Genomic DNA, 23,606 nt, shown 5'->3' with positions numbered 1-23,606 from the left:
AGATCTAGGGGGAAAATTTCCGATCACAAAGTCACAGAATGGGTCAGGTTGGAAGGTACCAGAGTGCATCATGTGCTCCAACCTCCCTGCTCACCCCAGAGCACATGGCACATGATTGTGTCCAGATGGTTCTTGAATATCTCCAGTGGGGGAGACTCCACAACCTCCTTGGGCAGTCTGTTCTGGTGAGCCGTCACCCATATGGTAAAGTTCTTCCTCATATTCAGGTGGAATTTCCTGTGCATCAGTTTCTTCTCTTTATCTCTTGTCCTATTGCCTGGCACCACCGAGAAGAGCCTGGCTCCATCCTCTTGACACCTTCCCTTCAGATACTGACAGGCATTGATGAGGTCCCCTCTTGTTATCTCTTCATGAGGCTGAACAGGCCCAACTTCCCCAGCTTTTTCTCATAAGAGAGATGCTCAGTCCCTTAATCATCTTTGTTGCCCTCCAGTGGACCTGCTCCAGGATCTCCATGTCTCTCCTGTACTGAGGAGCTCAGAACTGGACACAGCACCACAGGTGCACCTCACTAGGGCTGAGCAGAGGGACAGGATCACCTCCCTCCACCTGCTGGCAATGCTCTTCCTAATGCACCCCAGGACACCATTTTATTAGCCACAAGGGCATGCAGCTGGCTCATGAACACCTTGTTGTCCAGCAGTATCCCCATGTCCTTCTCTGCAGAGCTGCTTTCCAGCAGGTTGGTCCCCGGCCTGTCCCGGTGCATGGGGTTACTCTTCCCTAGGTGCACTTACCTTTGTTGAATTTCAGACAGTTCTTCTCTGCCCATCTCTCCAACCTCTTGAGGTCCTTCTGAAGGGCTGCACAGCCCTCTGGGGTATCGGTCACTCCTCCCAGTTTTGTGTGATCAGTGAACTTGCTGAGGAGGATCTGCCCCTTTATCCACTGATGAATAAGTTAGACAACACTGGGCCCGATATTGAACCTTGAGGAACAGCACTAGTGAAAGGCCTCCACCTAGACCCTGTGCCACTGAATATGTCCCTCTGGGATCACTATTCAGCCAGTTCTCAGTCCATCCCACTGTTCACTCATTCAGTCCACACTTCCTGAGTTTGCCTATGTGGATATTGTGAGAGACAGTGTCAAAAGCCTTCCTGAAGTCAAGGTAGGCAACATCCACTGCTCTCCCCTCATCCATCCAGGTAGTTGTTTCATAATAAAAGCAATCAGGTCCATCAAGCATGATTTACCTTTAGTGAATCCATGCTGACTACTTCTGATTACCTTCTTGTCATCCATGTGGATAGAGATGGCCTCCAGAATGAGGCGTTGCATCACCTTTCCAGGGGTTGAGGTGAGGCTGACTGGCCAGTCATTCCCTGGATTCTCCTCCTTGCCCTTTTTGAAGACTAGGGTGACATTTGCTTTCTTCCAGTCCTCAGGCACCTTTTCTGATTGCCACAGCCTTTCAAAGATGACCATGAGGGGCCTAACTGTGGTGTCTGCCAGCTCTCAGCATTCATGGAAGCATCCCATCAAGCTCATGGACTTGTGGATGTCAAGTTTGCCTAGGGGTTCTTGAACCCAATCCTCCTTGACCTAGAGAAATTCTTCCTTCCAACATTTCCTTACCCTGGTCTCCTGGTTAGAGATTCCTGAGGTCTGCTCTTGTCAGTGAAGGCCAACTCAAAGAAGGCATCCAGTAACTCTGCCCTCTCTGCATCTTCTGTTACCAGGTTCTCCCTCCATTTTGTAACAGGCCCACGCTATCCTTTGTTTTCCTTTTGTATTTGAAGAAGCCTTTCATGTTGTCCTTGACATCCTTGGCCAGATTTAATTCCAGATGGGCTTTAGCCTTCCTTGTCTCATTCGTATTTACTCTGACAATATTAATTTCAAGTGCCCTGACTCTGCTTCCGTCTCCTATGTGTTTCCTGCTTACACTGGAGTAATGACAGGAGTTCTTTATTCATTCACACAAATTTCTTGCCCCATTTGACTGACTTCTTGCTTACTGGGATGCACTGTTCCTGAATCTGGAGGAAGTGATCCTTAAATACCAACCAGCTCTCTTGAATCCTTCTTCCCTCCAGAGCTTGTTTCCTTGGGGTTCTTCCAAGATCCCTGAACAGGCTAAAATTAGCCCTCCTGAAGTCTGTGGTTGCAATCTTACTCGCAGCCGTGCTTCCTCCTCGCCTGATACTGAACTCCACAATTTCATGGTCACTGCAGCCAAGGCTGTCCCCTTCCCACCTTCACACCTCCAACATTGGAGGCCTTCCCTCTTTGTTAGTATGAGGTTGGCAAGCATGCTATTCCTTCTGGGATACTCCACTACCTCTGCCAGAGTCTGTTGTCATTGCATAACCTGGACTGTTAGTGCTTTGCTGTGTTGCTTCTCCAGCTGATGTCAGGATAGTTCAACTCCCCCATAAGAACCAGTGCCTGTGACTTTGAGGTTGCTTCTATCTGACTGCAGGTATCTTCATCTACTTGCTCCTCCTGATCAGGCTGCCTGATCCTCCAAAAATTCTCGTATTTGTGTAACAAAAATAGTCTAGAATTTTCTACATTAGAGCAGGTATATCTAGGTTTCCCCTCTTGGTATTTTAACCAACTGAACTGCACTGGTTAACTTCTTTCCTGGGACTAGCATGCTGTGGTTGACTCAAAAATGAAATCAGAAGAGCTGTCCAAGCACAGCTGGAGCCTGCCCATTTGAGAAGAATCCTCCTAGACAAACAATGGCCAGGCACCATTAGGGAAGGTTTATGGAATAGGACTAATTCCAATGAGCAGCAGAGGAGTTAAATGAATTTCCAGGAAGAATTCAACTCCTTGCAGCCAGACAGCAGAACCTGACCTTGATTAGTTCATTAATACATATCTAGCCAGGTAGATTTGCTTCTAACTTGCACAGGTACTTGCTGTGTAAATCCATTACTCAGACTGTGCTGTAACAAACAGACAGAAAATGCCAAGCAGGTATCTCGGTTCCTGCTTTGGCAGACTGTCATAAAAGGGTTCTGGTTTCTGGTAACAGACTTGTGCCTTTTCCTGGTCACCTGGCAGAACTGATCAGAGCAAATAGCAATGCTGAGTATTAGGAGTTATCTAGGAGGTTGATAAGTGATTAATGAGAGGCCACTGGGGACAAATGAAAGAAACAACAGGAATCAGAAAATGCAAACTGGGAAGGGAAGTAAGGTCAAGGAGTACGTTAGCAGAAAGATCACTGAGCACAGTTATAAACAAACCTGTTGCAGCCAGTTTTCTTCTAAGTGGTTATTAAGATGCCCAAAGGTGGATGGGTATCTGATAGCACTTGCTAAACAACCCAAGTCCCTTAACTCAATGGGCACACAACACTTCTGGTGCAATTTAAGTTTGGAACAACAGTGCTTCAGAATATCTAATCTGCTGCAGGTGGCTGGGTTTTTGCTTGGTTTTTGGTTTTGTTTTTTTTTTTAATACATATTTAATGTTTACTGTAACTGTAACTGCAATTATGCAAGTGATCGTCTCCTTTCCATTTTGGTTACTCATTACTCCTGATCTTGCCTACTTTTCATTCTCACTTATCTGTATGTGGCTGCTTTTACACAGACACCTTCTATTTAGGCATAGACTCACTGCTACTTTTCTTATTCCAAATAATATTTTGGTCTTTTGGCATAGGAATTAGGTATTTCGATAAATATTGAAGCTGTGATGCATTTTTTCTTTTTTCTTCATTTACAATGTTCTGTTGATTACTCAGGAATTGCTCCTGCCACCTACATCTTAGAAGATAGCATAGGAAATTGCTCCATGCTCGGATTCCCCTTGATATTCTTTAGTTTCCTTACCCTTGGGCTTGTTCTAAAAAAAAATTCCAGACTTTTCTTTTACTTTTGTTCTCTTCCTACATCCCAGTCTTCTAATGCAGTTCATTCATTTATTGAAAGAAGGAGAGGGTATGTGGGTAGAATTTTCCAGGCAAAGCTTATTCAACTTGTTTTGTACCTTTGTGCTGTCACTCATCCAGGATAAGGGTCAACAGCCAGTGTTAAATGTCATAGTCCATTAGTCAATGGGGACAGCTTATATAGACAAAAATTTGCTATAAATCAGTTCTCTTCACAGATAATCCGTGTTTCACACGTGGTTTTTAAAGACCATCTAATCTTTCCCTGTAGCTCAAATGGGAGCTATACCAATGAATGGTATACTTATCATAGGTAATCAGTGCACCAGGACTAATTCCCATGTATTGTCCCCTTTATCACTGAATAAAATTTCTATTGCAAGATATTAATATAGAACTTTGAATCCATCCTCATGCCTATTTATTGGGATGTAATGCTCATCACTGCATGGACTGGGAAGCAGCACCATGCAGTTAGTGGTTGCAGACACACCCATAAGGATGCCCCCTACATTTGAGGCTGTCCTGCTACTACCATACTGTGCAATTCTAAGATGAACAAACTTTTCAGCATAGTTTCAAATCTTTCATAACTGGTTTGAACTGTCTCCTTTATAACCTTGTAGTTGTTAACTAGTCAGAACTAGAACATTGATTTATTTTTCTAAGCTTCTCTTCACGTATCTAATCCTCCCTTCTTCCCATAGTGCTTTGATACATCGCATGTAACAAATTCTCTCTGAATTGGTTTACTTGGTGTAAACTGCATTAATTTCAGATAATTGGGCACCTATTTTGTAAATAACCCTCTGAAATTCTCTGTTGTCTCTAATTCATTTGCTGAAGACGATTCTGGGCTCAAACAAGAGAGAAAGAGAAAAATGGGCATCACTTGAACTGCCTTACACATGACCTGTGTTGTTCAGAAGACTGAACTGCTATCAAATGTGTATAAGCCAGGTATATAGAGCATTTTAGCTCTATAAGGGTGATTTATTATTTCCTCATCCCTATCCTAACCACCCAGCACCAGCTGCAGAATCTATAAACTTCAGTGATCTGTTTCAATTTAAGAAAAATAGTTCTTGATACAGCAGCTCTTCCCTCTTCCCCTCTCCGCCCCCCCATTCCTTGTGGATATAGCAGAACTACGTAGTTGCTTTGCTTAACTAACCATTCTCTCTTTTTCTCTGAGAATTGGTTGATTCTCCAGTTTGTCAAATAATAGCCCCCTGGATCTTACATTATTATCCTTCACCTCTTGTAACTTATTATTTTAGCCTTAAGGATTGCCAGTTTATTGTGAAGAGCTGCTTATCTTAACATACTTTAAGTATGCTTTGGTAGAACTTCTGATGTTATAGGTAACAATAAACAAAGACTGAACTATTAACTGCTGGCGTCAAGAAATATATTGCAGCTTCAGCAACAGCCTTCTGAAATACAGATGTGAAATCATGTTTCTGGCAGACGTCCCCAAATTAGTTAATTACTAGAGAACATTGGCTTTGGAGAGGAAAATGGAGTCAGCCTGATTGCTAACACTTAACTCTAACCTGTATGTACACAATCTAAACTCCTGGATTGCAACACATGGGTTGCAATAACACCACCACCACTGACAAACTCCCATGGGATTAATATTTCACCAGGGGCTTCAATTTTGCTACATGTGATGTTTGTAGTAAAATACACCTTGCATATGTAGCTAACTACAAGCAAGATTTGCCATATGCATGTCCAAATAGTTTTTTGTGACCATTTAGCTCTACTTGCCATTTGGTACCTAACACCATGACTATGTTGTTACAATTGTCTACTCGTCTTCAAGGGCTACGCTTGACTTTCTGCAATACTTCAGGGTTTACCATCTAAACCTGTCCCAGTTTTAATACAGATGCATACTGCTTTTCTTTATTAGGTGATAAAAGTAAAGTTGAAAGAGCTCTTGAAATATCCATACATTTGTGTTAAGGAATTTGAAGTAATTAAATTTATCAAATTTTGCAACTCAAAACAGACTCAAAAATAATGGGAATCCATTTGCAATGGATATCAAAAGCACAGCATCTAACCCCAGCAAGTCAACAACTTAGTATGTAAAAGTCAAGCTCCTTTGTAACACATCAAAATACCTACCTATACATAAAAAGAACAAAAGATGTATCTACAACTTTACTAAAAACAAAAAGTACTCTTTGCACAGTTCTTGATCAAATAAATGAAAAACTCAGTACCATGGCCCATAATTTACTTTCTGAGCTGGAGGAAGGAGGGAGTTTTAATATCTTAATTTTTTTCCCATGATTTGTCAACAGAACTTCTGCTTCAAAGCATCAAGTCTCCTCTCAACATTTTGGAATTTTCAGTTTTCAGCAAGTGAAACATGCCCTGATGATATGTGTGTACAGACACACACATATATATACATATGTATGTATGTATATGAATCTCTCTTGAAGGTCAGAGCTTTTTTTCTTTTCAATCAATCCTTTTTGACTGAAACCTCCTATGTCTTGCTTGAAAAACAAAACAAAAACTCTTCCAGGTCTGGTCTGTGAGAACACTGCATTTCTCAAATAAAGTGCAGCTGATTGTCCCATTTGCAGCTAAGAAAACAGACATGTAAATAATGATCTGGAGAACTGGCAAGTATTTCATCCGACTGGTGCTTTAAAAGAAATTCTTCCACATACAGGCTGAATTAGAAAAATATTTTTATTTACAAGAGTAAATAATGTAGTGCAAGGCGGGTGGATTTAACCCTCAGTAATGCATAGATTGATGCAATTTAGTCTGTGATCTACATCATTTTGCAGAGTGATTGCACACCTGCTATAAAGGTTAGACCTTTCCTATAGACACTTTACAGATAGATTTAAATCAGACAGAAGGTATTTGCACTCCATACATGTTATCCATCTATCCCATCCAACATTTATAAAATTAAATAGGTGCCTTTAAGAGTTACTGTAAAACACAAAATAAATCCTTTCCAGTGTTATCTATGGAAGAATCCAAAACCAAAATGTTTGTCCAATTTGCGTCACCTGATCACACTTCAATGTTCTTTTATTTATTCATTAGGGGAGCTACTTGCTCTAATCAGTTGCTCTTGGCAGGGAAGGAAATATTCTGTTGTGTTCACCAGGGAACTGCTGATGCTTGTAAAACTTTGACTAGGGCTTAGCCAGCAGAACTACTATGTTATGACCATATTGCAAATATTCCTGGTGTGTTTTCTTTCAAAATAAAACACTTTTTGCATAGAAAAAATAGGATGCAATATAAAATACAACCCCCCTAAATGTTACCATTGCATGTATTAAAGTCCTGGCTGCTGTGCCACAGAACTTGGAAAGTGCTGGTCACGGGGTTTCACTTCTATGTAATTTCCATGATTCCAACTTGGAAAACTTTGGTAACTTGACCAATAAATAAGCTCAAATACAGTAAAGGCAATTTAATAAGAGATTAGATACGTAAGTAAAACTTCTTCATCAAAACCTGTAGGATGTTTTCTCATTCTTCAATTAGGCAAAGACTCCGGATATTTCCTTCCAGGTCCTTCAATGACATACAGTATGATCATGTGTTTGGTATAGTGAGATACTCTGCATTATCTGTTTGGAGTGTTAAATAAATTATAGGGATGGTTTTCCTCTGTAACAGAGAAATCAGATCAGTGAATTTCCCTACAAGTTCAGCTGTTGAATTGCATTATTAATGTCACGTACAGGGTTGGTTGCCAGTTCTTAGATTTGTAGTTGTTCATATCCCATCTTCCCAATGGATGTCAACCTTAAGAAAACTACGCTTCAGCTTGTAACAAGAGGATTCTGAGGGTTTGACTCCTGCTGTACTAAATCATTTGAAAAAGTAGTTTCATCTTGCTGTACAAGTCTGGCAGCATCCTCGTTGCTATTCCCTGAGGAAGAAGGGGCATCATCTGACAACGGTTCTGATCTTCTTCCAGGAGAATTACGGGCTTCAGAAAAATGTCAAAAGAAATTATTAAAAAATACCCCACTGAGCCTAGGAAGTCTATTAATCAATATTTAAATATTATGTGGATATAAAGTTACATACAAAGATAACATTCAAAGATTAGGAAATACTGAAAGAAGAATATCTAACTATATACTTAATACATATGTTGCATGATTCCCAACTTACATAAATTATAGCTAGTAAGAAAAGAAAGCAGGATTTCAGAATTATTTCCATATTCAGCATATTACTCACAGCTACATGTCTTAATTCAAATAATCTTTTGATTTAATGGTGTTGGGTTTTTTAATACTACTTCCTATAGGTTTAGGTTGTCAATGTGAAAGTAATTTTTTCTGTATTTTATTACAGAAAAATGTCAGAAAACATTATTTTCTGACATAGGATTAAGCTGCCTATTGGGGTTAAAACACAATGTAAGAAAATTTATTTAATGGAAGAAATTATTTTCATAACTGGTCATATTTATTTCACAATTTCCTTATCGAGAACAAGTCTTGTGATTTGAATTGAAACACTTGATTGAAGCTGAAAGTGCTTTTTAGACGATTCCTCATCATTTTCGTATGTGATGGTAGAGGTTTTCTCCCCGTTCATCAGCAATGTTGTTTAGTCTCTGATATCTCTTTCAGTGTGGTAAAAAAAGTGATGTGAGTGTCAACAGACTGAAGTCGGGTATTTGATTTTCTGTCCCTTAATATTCTCCATCCCACCAGGAAAGACAACATAGAGCAGAACTTTCTAATTTAGGACAGGAGAAGTCTGCAACTCCTGACTAAATGCATTTACTGATTCTGTTACTGGCTAGAAAAGGCTGAACTGACTGTTCCTAAGTTACTCCAAAGTGCCAGCTCTTGGAACCATACTTTTTCTCCGAACGGAGGAAATCAAAGTCATATAATTACTCTAACAATACTGCATGCTGAGAGACGGGAAATAATCTCATGCACTTAATGTTTTTATTAACCACCTTCTCTATCAAGGGAAATTCTCCAGAAACCTTAGAGCTAAGCTTTGCTTCACACACCCCTTTTCAACAATAAAAAAATGACTTGCATGTCAAAGAAGCTACTGTTCAGAGGTACCTCTCTCAAATCTAGAATTCCTGTCTTTATTTTTGAAGTTTTTTCCAAAATAAAAAGATCACTCCTCTTTCTTCAGTTTTTCTGTGACACATACTTACCAGATAATGACTGAATAGACTGGACTGCAAATGCAACAAGAATCGATAAAAGAAAGGTTCCCATGAAGTATATCTGTGACAGTAATTTTAAAAACATAATTAGAGCAGTGCAAAGCCAAGGCAGTGTTCCAAATGAACTGTACATGTATTAAAAGAGCAATACATACCAGAGTAGACTGTAAAACATTGTTCCAGACAACTCTCATGTAAAAATAAAGCAATGCTAATGAGCATGGACTAATTGATTCTTGGTTACTACTATTCCAACACCTACAAGAAGAAGATTAAAACAACTCATTAGTCCTCCTCTACAATTTTGTGTATCAGTCATCTGGGAATCTCAATGGGTTTGCAGAAAACCTCAGTAACCCAGAAAAACAAATAAATATCATCATCACTACTTCACAAATGGTGAAGAAAAATTCAGAGAAATTCCAGATTAAATTTATTAAGCATAGAATACCTTACCCTAGGAGTGTATTTTTTATATTCTTATTAGTCAGCAATGGGTCTAAGCATCCAAGCTATGCTTGCCAAGCTGTCAGAGTACAAGTTCTACTAATGTGAGTCAACAGCAGTAGGACTTGATTTAAGACTATATATACAAAATTTAGTTGCCTAAGCAGGATGCTGGTGCCTAAACCTCCTTTAGAGACAATGGAGTATGACAGTACAAGCAGTCAGAGCTTGAAGAGTGCTTTAGCTGACTAGCACAAGGTACCTCCTGTGGGGTGAGCTGAGCAGCTCTCTCAATTAGGACTTTACCTACTAGGGGAGTTAAGAAAGTTAAATCACAGGCACCTATTTTAAACTTCAATTGACTCTTTTTACCAAGCTGAGGAAGGAGGGGTGGGGTGTGTATATATAGAAATATAAATTTTCTCTATACATTTTATTATAAATCTACATATAAATTAGTTATAAAGTTATAAATAATATATATATAATATATATTTTAAAAATAAAAATATATAAAAGTACATGCCCTTCTGGATGAAAGTGTATGATAATGGAAAAACCCTTCAGCACTGTCAACTCTGGAATTATTCTCGCAACAAAGCAGATGGATTCAGCTCAAGTGAAGGCAGAATTCAGACTCAAGCTTACAATCCCAGATGGTCCAGAACCCTTGTTTATCTAACCAGCAGTCTCATATGGAATGAAAGTAATTTAGAGTACAAGTTCAGGCTAACTGCAGTGCAGAACAATTTCAGCAGATTTTGGTGAACAGACAAATGAGGTTTTAATGTTGGTATCATCTCCACTTTTTTGGGGTCACACAACACTCAGTAGAAAAACAGATGACAAACCACTAATTCTTGGTTCACAGCATCATGTATTAAACATTAGCTTCTCCTTCTTTAAATATTTGAAAGGCAAATCCACCAAAGTTTAAGCTTCCCATTCCCACTGTGCTTTCCAACACATGTTGCTTTACCCGGATAAAGGAAACTCAAGTTCTGTACCGGAACCAGAGCTCACTAGGTGGTCTGTGCATGAATAGTGCTGGCACAGGTAGTTCAGGCAGCAGACCTGTACCCTTCTCAGAAATCTAGTGCTCTGTGCTCTGTAACAGGCTGGAACATCCTTGCAGAATCATTAAGGAAGGAGTGCTTCCTTCCTTACACATTTTAAAGTTCTGTATTAAATTATGCTATATCATTGAAATGTTGGTTTGAACCGCACACAAACCACCAGTGCCTAACATAGGAACTTAAATATATTGAACTGGAAAAGACCTCCTGGATCATTAAATCCAGTCCCTGCTATTCCAGGTAACCACATGTAATCAGGTCTCTTTAACAGGCATAAACTGAAACATATTTAGGGAATTTAAGCATTTTGAGTATGTTGACCTTAACCTGCCTTAAATCATACAAATGAACAAAGTTAATAATTACAGGAGTTGCTGTTCTCCAGAGTAAATGTTACTTATGTGGAAAATCAGAAGATGCTGATTAAGGGGGGAAAAGACTCACCTGTAATAAAGTTCCTGAAGAAGTGATGTATTACTAGAACGCAATGCTTCATCAATTTCCAAGTGATCCAGAATGTAGGAAGGTATGGAGTTGCCCTCTTCTACGACAAGGGCCAAATTAAAGAAACCCTAACAGCAAAAAGAGCATGCATGCTTTTTAACCATCAAATTTTCATGTGTATATCTAAACATCAAGAATCTAAATAATTATGACTGTCTTCTATAAATTAATTGAATATAATGTGATATTCACTGAATAATTATGAGACCCTTTTCTCCTAACCATAAACACAGGTAAATACTGTAAACGCAAAAGAGGCATTTAGATGTTGTGACACTATTTTCATAGAAACCATCTGGAAAAAGACATAAGCTTTATAGTTTTTAGTTGCTCTTTAAACACAGTCACTATATCAAACTGTCATCTTTTATCTACTATAGAAATACAGACTGAAAGCAGAAATGGATTTTTGTTCTGTTCAATTCCCCTCCAGCTAGCTCCACAGATCAACAGCATCTGAACAGTGAAAGTGAGAGCGGAAATTTCCTCCAGACAATTTAAGTCCTTAGTCTTACAGTTTTGCCTACCTGGACAAGTCTTATGCATCCCTATGTCTCTTCAGAGCCGTGAAAATGAACACACATGAGACATATTACAGGATTCCCCATCAGTTTGGCTTTCATACTTTAGTAACTGTTCATGCATCTCTTCTCTCCTTTGGTAGTTTAGCAGTAATGTCTTGTCCCAGTATCCTCAAAACAGAACCCAACTATGCTACCTCTAATAATTTCACATACAAGATACTGTCTGGAAACACTGGCATAGGGACAGGGAGAACAGAATATTACAACTAGGACAGTTTAGGAGGGTCTGAAGACAGGAAACTCAGTGTTGAAACACTGCATGTCTTTGGTAATGTGATATGGTGAATCTTTTAATTATAAAGCATTTTAAGATGAAACCTTTGTGGCAAATAAAATTCACCCTAGGATTTACTCAACGTACTAAGGGAAATAGGCCAGTCTTCTTTTTTATATCCTGAAATGGCAGGGGATAGGATTGGGATAGAATTCAGCAGTCTATTAATTCATCCCCTTGTAATAGCAAAAATGCCAAGGTCACAACTGGGTCAATTGTGCCAAGGCAGGTAGCACTGAATTAGGCCATTCACTTTTAGCTGATAAAACAGCCTAATTCTAGGACTATCCATCTATGCTAAGTTTACCCCCTATTATCATGAATCAGCAACTACTGACTCACAAGGTATTCTGAGAAAATTGTAACTTATTCTAGCAGGTTTCTTCAGTGCAGATGTAGCCAAGCAGAAGAACCAGTCTCAGCTAAATTCTCAGATTGTTCTAAACTCCAATGTTTTATAAACACTCCACAACTGCAGACCCACCTGTGAATCTCCCTCCAATGCAGCTTGTGCGTACATCCGCATTGAGAGCTCCAGGTCTTTAGACTGGTTCTGGTAACCGTAGTAGTAGAAATCGCCCATCTTCAAATAAGCTGTGCAAGAAACCAGTAGAAGATAATTTAGAATATTTGTAGGAATAGAATTAACCAACTATTAATGTGATGGAGAAGTTAACAGTAATTATATTTAAAGCACAATACTAAAAAACAAAGGTACTCTTTCCTTCTGGTTGTCTCTGTGGATACTTTACATCAGCCTCTCACTGAAAATATTTATCCTGGATGAAATTTCTCATGGTCTAGAAGGAATCAATGTCCAGAAAATACTTAACAAATATCTTTCTGTGATATTGCACAGTAATGAAATGCATCAAAAGATAAGGCACTTATCCAGGCAGGAGCAAGCATGACATTGCACTAAGCTATGCTAAGGAGTTTAAAAACTCCCAGAACTCCCAGGACTGTGCCTACATTTATCTGACCTAAACTTTCCTCAAATGGGTTGAAACATTTCTACACCTTGCATTGTGCGTCTGTAGCAGCTGCCTAGAAATCTCACCTGCTTTTTGCAGTGGACTATAGCAGAGCTCTTCCAGGAAGCAAGGTAGTTACCAACCCAACAGCAAAGGCAGAAAGGCTACATGGACAGGCTGGCACGGATGCAGAGTGGAAGGCCGTGAATGCTGTAGTGAATCATCAAGAAGAGGGATCCCCTCAACTATACCAACAGCATCATTCCAGGCCTGGCCTGGAGTGCACTCTGCAACAGGCAGTGAATTTGAGGTCACCCTGCATTGCACTGATAAGGTAGCCCTGGAAATCTCCACTGCCAGGGTTAGACTCTTCCATCTCAGGCCCTACACTGGGGATTTGATCCTCCACTACTGCAGAGAAGGGTCTGAGATAAAACTCCCCTTCTGTTACTGATGTAAGGAAGAGATAGAGTAATAGAATTCTACCTCTGTTGAACCCAGCAAGTCTTTTCTCCTTTATTTGAATGGAATCACAGTCCCACCCCACGAGTCTGACCTTCAGAAGTTTCTCTAATGTAAGATTGTACCAGTGGATCTACCGAAGAGTCAGGTGCTAAGGAGCTAAGGTGCCTACAAGCTCCTCAGTAAAGCTAAGAGGGCTTGTCAGCTCCTGTGGCCTCAGGCTATATCAATGTTAAATTTCCACACATTTAAATTTTCCACACTGTGTATTTAAATGAATAGCTTGACTTATTTTTACACTCCACTTTTTCACATGCTTATTACAAACCATTTAAATGCTCTTGTGAGACAATCAGATCAGTGTTTTCAAATGTTCAGTAATGCTTTCAAAGGCACTAAGACAGCTCAGTTACTAAAGTCATAGATGTAGTAAAGTTTAAGGCCTGAGGAATGTAACTTATATGTAAATAGATCTTTTTTTTTTAACAGAGAATCCTTTAGTTCCCCAAGGTAAGCTCTGCCAACATTGATAAACTCTGTACCCTAACAGAAAAACTAGTAATAAATTAGATAAGGAATCCTTTAGCCTTTATTAGTTTCTCATGACTCAATTATGATACAGAAGTATATTTGCTCTTGGATTTTCCCTTTGATAAACTAAACAGCGGGAACTCCTAAAGTCTACTGCTATCTTTTTTTCTTAAACTTTAAACTTCTTAAACTGAGTCAACAGCTCAAACTCCTGAATATCTAGCTCCTCCTCAGGGCTTAGCTTTTTTATTTTATTTTATTCAAATTTTATACATTTAATGCCATAAGAAGGAAAATTTCAGAAAAGATGTGCTGAAACACAACACGTAAATTACCTTTCCCTCCCTGAAATTCCTATCAAAACATTAAAAAAGGAAATGCATGATTAACAGGGATTAATCTTCCCTTAACTTGCTCACTCACAAAGAAGTTGTGACCAACACAGTTTTTGAAATTTAAAAAAAAGCAAAATTAAAATTGAGAAAGAATTCCTTATACATACCAAATGATGGGGCATTGACTTGAGAAACAGAGAAATTGTAGTATCTCCAAACACAATCAGTTGCTAGGTATTTCCTTGCTAGGTCCTTTAAAGAAAATAATTGATTCTTTAACATCACAGGTAAGAGAGTAGGATCACATTATTATTAACAAGTGTTCCTTTTGGGATAATAAGTTGTGAATACATTTACTCACTGGTCTTTCTTCACAGATGTGTGCTAAATTTGACTGTGACACTTCAATCCCAGTTTCAGCTGCTAAAACATAATGCAGCAGAGCTTCATGCCTAATGTTAGATAAAATAAATTAATGAAAAACCTAGAAAAAATAACATGCATTTTAGTTACAGTTAAAAAAACCCTGAAAGCACTAAATAAATTTATAAAATCACCTATGAGCGAACTTTTGGTACAAGGTTTAAGAGCAAGAGTCTGGGAAACCCAGGCAACAGCGACATGTACTGGCAGTGCTCGGCATAACCAGCCATGCTGGACCTCAAGAATTTGCAGCCTTTTCCCTCTTGCATTGCAGCTAGAATAACTGCAGTGTGCATTTACTCCAAGTGCCAGACTGATGATAAAGGAGAATTGATACTAAGCCCAAATATCTATCTAAACGTTTCAGATAAAACATTCTTAAAAGACTCAAAAAAAAAATCCGTAATTAACTTAGCTGTGTATGTATCTAACATTCATCTGAATACTTCTTTGGTATGCTTTACTGTGTTATTTATATGACTTATTTTGTCTTGTCTTGGGCTTTTTGAAACAGGATTTGTCTCTCATTATATTTGAATTTGTGAATTAAACAAATCTCACTCTCTTTAAGGACTCTCGGCACCTCACTGACTGTAAAACAAGTAATAAAAGCTAATACTGCATTTGCACTATAGCAATTCGGTATTGTGATACTAGAGGTGAGCAGCTCTCATATTCTCTGTCACTCATCTATTCCATATTATGAAGACTACACATTTAAAATTAAGAGGAAGTCTTTAAAATAATGTGTGTACTTTCAAAATTACAAGATAAACAAAAAACCCACTTGGTGTACTTTTTTCCTACTAAAGTTTCCTATTAAAGGGTCATGCTTCCAATGATTTTCCCCACAACACAAAGCTAATACCATGGCAAGTTTCAGGTTTCAATGGCTTGTTATACTGGAAGCAAACATGGTCAAATACACATTTGACTTCAAGAGTAGGTGCTTAAGCAAAGAAACTTTAAAAGAAATTGCGAAGGCAGTTCTCCTGCAGTTCACTCCTGCAGAATTAGCAGGTGTAATCTCCTGTTTCCCAACTATTTCTGCAAGATTACAAACTACTCCTTGTACTTGCCCTATAAAAACATCTAGGACAAGGGAGACCTGAGACTACAGAAAGAATTTGGGATTCCTAAACTGGGAAATTGATTCATCTGATTCTTAGGTCTCAAAGGGCAATTCAGAAAAGAAATTCCATTTGAAGACTTTAAATCGGCCTGGGAAGTACCATGTACTGACAGATGTGCAGAACATGTCTGCAAACACCAATGACTGAAGAACACATATTACTTGGTCTGGTTGGCAGTGCAACAATTTACATCTGTGCAAGGTACATGAAGAGCTGTTCAGAAGCAAACATTTCAACATGAACATACTCCTAAACCCAGAGATGAGTAGGATCAGTATTTATAAGTAACTATCCAAACACTCCCAATCATTGACATCTTAAGTGGTGCTCCAGCAGATTTTTCATCCTAGCTGTTGAGCCCTGACTTTCTGGAATCTTAATGCTCTACCTGTAATCCACCTGTGGACGCTCATGCTGCTGCAAAGTCAGCTGGGCAGAGTCACAGGCTCGTACAACAGAATATACTACAAAAATATCAACAGTTTTTCAGAGTTGAAAACCGAGCTCAAGCCTCAGGAGAAATGTCTGTGATGGACTGAGTAAAAAGACACTTCTAGGAATTGGTTACTCCAGAACAGTCCACTGACAGTTCCTTGTAGATCTCCTAAGCCTGAAGCATTAATTAAGTACTCGCAGGGGGACACTGCAGGATTAATGAGCCATTGTTTTAATCACATATGACAGTCTGATGCCTGTACATACAGTATCTGATGCTCATGCCTCCAGCATTAACCTGGAGACTATTTTGAAACCTCTTGACTGGCTTATTGGATATTGGAGGCTCCTATTTTAATTACAGAAAAGATAATATTAACCATATACAAAAAAATTAACAAATCTAATCCAGCAGACTGAGTTTTCATGACATGGAATTATACAGAAAAGAGAAAGCAAAATATGGGGTTTGGAATAAAGAGAATTTTAAAAGTGAAAGGTGCTCCTCTGGTTAATCCAGTGCACCTCACAAGCCACAATATTATGAGTTGAAAACCATGATCAGCTGATTCAACTATTTCACTTTACAAACTCCTTATTTTTCCCTTGATTATGTCAGAACTGTTGAATTACGCTTTGGGTCAACTCCTCCTTCCCTTTATGTCAATGGATGTTTAGCTATGAATTTCAGTGGTGCTACTATTTCTTTTTTTCTTTGAGGTGATCCTGAATATTAATTATTTTATCATGCTATAAGTAAATGAAAAATAGAAAATAAGCTAAAAGGGAACAGGAGAAACATACCATGAAAGTTCCAGATAAGCATTGAGGGCTCTTCTGATTACATGACCTAAGTAGCCATTCTTCTCTGCAATGTGTTTTGCCCATCTGTGGAAATGATCAAACAAAAGTCAACAGTTGAGCTCCAGTAATGTAATCCCAACTCAAGCAGATTCAAAGAATACAAAAGGATATGGGATCACCTTCTGACTTCTTCTGTAAAACAAACTATGGGATTTAATTGTAATTGCTGCATCAGTCTTGTAACAACTGACTGAATGAGAACATGATCCATTCATCTCTATGAGCATATTAGAGACATCCTGGTTTTTCTTGGCAATTTTTTTTGGAGAAAATGAACATAAGTTAAAAAGTGCTAGCAGTAGTTATCTGCCTCTTTTTCCCATGCAAAATACCAGTTCTACCACATCAGGAGTCTGACAGTTCTCGAAAATCCAAAAAAGCAAGGCTTTGTTAGATACAAAATTCCCAAGTTGTTTAACACAATCTCTACAAGTTGTTCTGGAAAACATAAAAAGTACTAGAAGTACTCAATATCTCTCAAAATCTACTGGTCATTTAAATAATACACATGCTCATGCAGATCAAACATTACCGTAGAAGAACCTTTTGTCAAGGAGGTAAGCACCGTGAAGTACAAGACTTTATTTAGACTATGGACTTAAAAATCACCAGCAATGACAATATTCACATCAGAATTATACTGTCATTTAGTAAATGGTCTCATTCCTTACATTACAGCTTTTTCTGGATCTCTAGGGAAGTCTTCCATATTTCCTGTGATGTAGTACACAGAGCACCGTAAAGTCCCTTCTATATGTCCTCCTTGGGCAGCTTTATAGAAATAGCGTGCAGCAACTGTCTGTGAAGAAACAAGAGACAATTAGCAACTCTGCACTACTAATATTTATTGAGATTTTTTTCCTCAGGACTTGTTTCATCAGATGAATTAAAACAGGCAATTGGCTAATGAAGGCAAGACAGTTTAGCTACTTTTAATGTACTTAGATGAAATTAACCCCTTTCTTCTAACTATTTAATAGTTTAGGCTGGAAAAAGTTTTGAAAAACATATATTCTGGTAATATAGGGAATGACAAATAGAAAAGTGTCTCAATGTATAACTAATACCCGGTGGCATAAAAGTCTTGTACACACTGACAGAAGTAAAATTAGTTATTCGCTAGTAGGAAGATTAACAAGGGATCCTGGAGAACAGGACTTCTGCTCTGGTGATGCCAAATGATGGCTGTGGAGCAGGAGCAATACTCAGTATGTCCAGCAGTTCACAACCACCGTGCTCAAATCTTTGAAACTGGTTTATAAAAGATAACACAGATTGAGTAAGTAAGGCCAGAACTGCAGAAGTGGGAGGGTTGTGTGGCTCTCCATGTTTTACCCTCAGAAACTGTAATCTGTGAAGTAAAACAAAACAGCATACAGCCTGAAATAATTTACTTCAGGAAATTATTAACCATCAATATATGTTTTCTGTGATTGTGCATAGACTTCAGAGTATCCATCATAGCCATAACTTCTCCTTGCCCTTGGCTTTGGTGATTAAAGAAACCTGGGCACTTTTAGGTGTACTCTTATAATCAGTTTGCTTTGAAATGTGTTTTTTGGTCCCCAGGAAAGAAAAATGTGTTTGCCAGATGCACATGTTGTTGAGCACCACTGCTGTTGGAAGCAGAAATGCTCACTGTCTGGAGTTTATCCAGATCTCAGAACTCACAGGCCACACTGGAAACATCTTTCAGCTCCAAGCATGAGGTCTGCCTGTGTTTATTACAGCCTACCTCACTGTATTTGTGCTGTTGGTCATAAACTAATTAAAAGAAATAAATTAATTAAAATTAATAAATAAATTAAAATAAATATAACTAAAATAGACCCTTCCCATTAGGGGAAAAATTATTTTGCACATATTGAAAAGTTAATGGCTTGTTTCGCAAAAAGACAAAATAAAATGCTGCAGTCTACCAGAACTGTAATAAATAGTTACATTTTCAAGTCTGGATTGAAGGCCTTTCACTGCAGTTCTGAGGTTCACAGAAGCTACGTGAATGTAGCATAGCTGTTCATGAGTTCAGGGACAAGGTTGTGCTACTTTCAGTTACTGTGGAATCCTTTCCCTATATACTTTCCAATCTAAAACTGAGAGAAACCAAAAGATCACATGAAGCGAGAGCACACACTATCTTTCCTGGCTGCTGTCACTAGAAGGAGGAAAGCAAAAGCAGTTACTGGAGGAAAACATGAACCTGTTTTGTTTCTAAATTGAGGGAGTACAAACACATGCACATAATTTTGACTATTTGAGTAACATCTCTAAGCAATCTGACTGAATCCCCCAGTAAAACCTTCCTTTGTGATAAAAGGTATCAAAATCCAACGCAGAGTGAACACAGCAATCTCAAGAATCAACCAAAACCTTTTAAACTGGGTCCTAATGTAAGAAATAGTACTGCTAAATATTTACTCACTTGATTTCTACCAGGTACTCCAGGGTAAATCCCATCTAAATATAGGACACCAAGGTTGTATGATGCATCTGGATTTCCCAATTCTTCAGCAATTAACCAGTGTTTGGCTGCTTTTCTGTAGTCTCTTTTAAAATTGTGGTAATACCATCCCAAGCCATTCACTGCCTGGGGCAAGCCCTGATGGAAGAAGAAGAGCACCCTCAGGTCACACATTTGATTCTGCTTTGGGTCACTTCTGCAACTAAGGTTTTTTCCCCCACTACTCTTCCTTGTGGCCTCATATTTAGAGTGAGGAATAAGGCTACAGTGTCAACTTATTCATCTCAGCTGTGTCTGCATTCAGATTTTCACTTGTTGACAAGAATAAATTGTGACAAATTTTTCACCTGTTTCCTCTGCAAGGACAAAACAGGACTCTTATCCTTGTGAACTCCCAGAACCCAGTTGGCAGGATTAGCAATGAAAAAACTCACTTCTTTTAAGCTAGAACATTTCCTTAAGAATAAATAGAAAGCAATGAACACAGAACTTTTTAATGCTGCTTTCAAATTGCATTTGACCAATATCATACAGATCTGCTTAAGATATTGCTACTTGCTATTACCAAGTTGCATTTTTGCAACTTGCAAAAATGATGCATTTTTGCATCAATAATTACCAATCAAGAGGAGAAGATCTTTTTGGGACAGTTTTTATTTTTGTTGCAATGAGTCACCACCTCCTTGCACAAACTGGTGGATCATATGGGGCTGGAAGTATGACAGTCTGTTATTAACTTACCCATTAGAAGGTGAAAGCAGTTAAAATTTTCAATAATTATGGTGTTGTTTTTGTATAGAAAATGTGCTCTAGAGCATAAAACCCTAAGTATCTGAGTTCAAGGAGAGTAAGGAAATTGATGTCTCTAAGATTCTTCCTGAGCCAAGGGAATTTTGATCACAGCATGAAAGCCACTCAGTTTATTCAAGCCTTTCCCAAACAGGCAGTGGAACAGGTAGTCTCTCCTGTTTCAAAGAAATCATAGAACAGGCATAGAGCTAGTCTCCCAGTTTGGGAAAATAAGGCTTTTGCCATTCATGGTGAAGACACTGAAGAAGCAACCAGCATTTACACAGAATTATGATAACAGGCATTTTATATAAATCAGAGTTCATTATTATTAGCACCTGGCATAGGACTTCTACAATACAATATTTATTGCATTTTACCTTGGCTGCTGCTTTCTTCATCAATTCCAATGCAAGTTTCATATTCTTTTTCACACCTTGGCCCTAGGAAATGCATATGTGAAACAATCAAATGCAGGCTGATAAAAATTCACTTCTGCACATTCAAAATGTCTTTTAACACTGATACTATTATTTACCAGGTGTCACTTGGCTTTAAACAGTTACAACAAAACAATTAGCTTTGTGTCATCCCTCCTTCACAGCTTTACAAAATCTCAGTGATTCAGTCTAGGAACAATTACTTCAGCAGCATATTCAAGTGATTTTTATGGGTAAATAATATCACGGATCTTTAATTTTTGGCACCTAAGCAAGAATGAGTAGCATTCAAAGGGGCATAGGTTGCTCACAGTAAGAGCTCTCAGCTTTCCTGAAAAAGGATGTCAAAGTGTCTCCAAAGGAAATACACAGATATCATGCTTATGATATAAATTAATTCCAAACATGGGTCAAACAGACTATGGGTGCTCAAAATTAACACAAGCAAATCTAAAGCAAGCATTTTGTAGAGAAAAACCCTGCACTGTCAAAGAAACGGGATGAAGACTTAATGGTTCTTCACTAATATATCTAACCTTTAGTGCTCATGACTGTTTTATGGGTGACACTGTTCAGCTGATATACCTTATTTGACTCAGGTGGGGTTGGTTATGCTTCAGTTTAGCCTCTGCTGTCTAGTGCTTCTAGCAGGGAAAAACTAACTGCATGCAGAGACAATTTAATTCCAACTTAAAAAAAAAAATCCCAGAGATCTAATGAAGGGATCTAAGAAAGGATCAAATTTTTACCTACATCTCTACACCAAGGCCTATGCCTACTAACTAGTTGGATTTTTGAGGTGACAAGACATTAGGAAAAATTAAGACTCACTAATTGAGTGGTATTTTGATCCTGAATCTGGCTCAGAACAAAGTGACTAAACTACTTTTAACTGGCTCTTCTTAAAATTTTTGTATCTTTCTGATAAAAAATCAACATTAGCTTCATGTCTAGTGATTGATTTTCAGAGTAAATCTAAAAGCACTTGTATACAGTCTTCACTGCAGACAACTTAGAAACATCATGGCATAGGAATGATTATTTTGAAGTGAAAACATGAAACTTGACTTACCTTAAATAACACAATGGCATAATCATATATTAACACTGGATCTTCTGTTTCTATTGCACCCTTTGCATACCATTCTATTGCAGCTTCAGGATTTTTTGCCACTCCTTGTTGGCCCCAAAACAGCATCTGAGCCAACCGTTGCTAAAAGAAAACAGCATAAGCAGTAATGTTATAAATGCTAGTATTGAAACTGGAATTGCAGGAGCAGACTTTTTCAGCTTAGATGCATTTCAAATGTATTAACAATATATAGTTATACATCCTCAACAGTTTGAAAACGATTGGTTGCCAGGAATATTCAGAGGGCTTCCCTGATATTAAATCTACAGCAGGGATATTTTTACAGCTATCACAGTATCACAGTAGTCTGGATTGATTTAAGTGCAGAGATAAGTGATAAACACAGATTTGATGCATGTAAATGGCTCAGAATTACACGTACTGCTGCTGGTCTCAGATCAGCAACAGCAATTGCACTGTATCAAATACAAACCCAGGGAAAAGGATCAGAGAAGGAGGTTGCCAAGACTTGACGACTCTTCCCTTTTGCCTTGCATCATCGTTTTAGCTTTTCATGGTTACTGGATACTATCAGACAGAAACATGGGAAATAGTTCAAGCTCATAAAAAAGAAGCAATTCTGGGTAGAAAGAGAAAACATCTGTCTGCTTCACTCTCCTCTAGCACTTTCCTACTAATCCTATAGATGTACATACTGATGTGTGTCTAAAACCAAGAAAGAGGAAATTTATTACTTTATACCTGTGCAGCTGCATTTCCTCTTGTTGCTTCATGCTTTAACCACATAAAGACATCACCATTTTCTTTTGTTTGGGCTTTTAGCAGTTCATCATCCATCAGTCTTATAGTTTCAACGAATGCCTGAAGAGTAGGTGAACAGAAAAAAAATTATTACATAATGAATTTACAGATCTGCTACCAAAATGAAAATGCTTTCCATTTCCTGCTTAGCCCTAAAAATTCATGATCCATTCTGGGTTTTAAAATTCTCATCACTCCTCTGATGACCAGTCCATTAACTATTCTTACATTCAATGTAAAAAACACTTACTACTTTGTTACAGTACAAAACTATAAGTCCACTCTACACTGGAAAGGTACACCAAGATATCAAGAACTGAAAAGAAACCCCAATCCAACTTTTAGTTTTACATCCAAGTAACAATGACAAAGAAGTGCTTTTAAGCCTTTTAAGACTTTCTACTTTCTATAAAAATCTCTTTCAAAAGATAAAAAAAGGCTAGCAGAAAGTTTGATGAAGACCTGCCCCACAGAACTCCATGGTATGTCGGCTGATTTTTAGATTTTCAGCAATCAAAATCTCTCTATTTTCTGTACAATAATCATTCTTTCTGATAAGCCAGGATTCTAGCACTAATCTACCTTGAACATTCTTTACAGATAGAGTTGTGTTACCGCTTGTTTAGTAGCTCATTCTAAAATCATTTTATTGTAACTTTACCAGGTAACTATTTAACAACCAACATTTGATTATAGAAAATGTATAAATATGGAGATGACAATTTATCTCTTGCATGATCTTCATTATGTTTGCCTATTAAAATGGCAGATCAGTTGCTTAATAAACACATCCAATTATATTCATAATTAAAAATCTGAGTGAGGAATTAGGGCCCAAGAAAAACAATTAGACTTTAATGAAAGATAGGCATGTGGACAATTCTGAGGATTTGAGCCTAA

At 38.1% G+C, this 23,606-nt stretch overlaps 1 protein-coding gene across 1 annotated transcript in view; it reads right to left on the bottom strand.

Moving 5' to 3' along the window:
• Positions 1-6,555: 6,555 nt before the first annotated feature.
• The window catches only part of SEL1L3 (SEL1L family member 3), a 33,935-nt gene continuing 16,884 nt past the window's right edge, over positions 6,556-23,606 (bottom strand). Inside the window, exons 12-24 of the mRNA XM_017805583.1 lie at positions 22,647-22,766; positions 21,885-22,025; positions 20,753-20,815; positions 19,545-19,721; positions 17,794-17,921; positions 17,063-17,146; positions 14,629-14,719; positions 14,435-14,519; positions 12,450-12,559; positions 11,048-11,175; positions 9,236-9,338; positions 9,069-9,141; positions 6,556-7,862 (exon numbers count right to left, since the gene is read on the bottom strand). Of these exons, the coding sequence (XP_017661072.1) occupies positions 7,693-7,862; positions 9,069-9,141; positions 9,236-9,338; positions 11,048-11,175; positions 12,450-12,559; positions 14,435-14,519; positions 14,629-14,719; positions 17,063-17,146; positions 17,794-17,921; positions 19,545-19,721; positions 20,753-20,815; positions 21,885-22,025; positions 22,647-22,766 (1,473 nt within the window). The 3' untranslated portion in view covers positions 6,556-7,692. The remainder of the gene's footprint in view (positions 7,863-9,068; positions 9,142-9,235; positions 9,339-11,047; positions 11,176-12,449; positions 12,560-14,434; positions 14,520-14,628; positions 14,720-17,062; positions 17,147-17,793; positions 17,922-19,544; positions 19,722-20,752; positions 20,816-21,884; positions 22,026-22,646; positions 22,767-23,606) is intronic.

Source organism: Lepidothrix coronata, unplaced genomic scaffold (assembly GCF_001604755.1).
Source record: "Lepidothrix coronata isolate B3197 unplaced genomic scaffold, Lepidothrix_coronata-1.0 Scaffold0, whole genome shotgun sequence".
Classification (NCBI taxonomy): domain Eukaryota; kingdom Metazoa; phylum Chordata; class Aves; order Passeriformes; family Pipridae; genus Lepidothrix; species Lepidothrix coronata.
The sequence above is the reverse complement of the archived record's forward strand: the minus strand, read 5'-3'. Positions and strand labels throughout refer to the sequence as shown.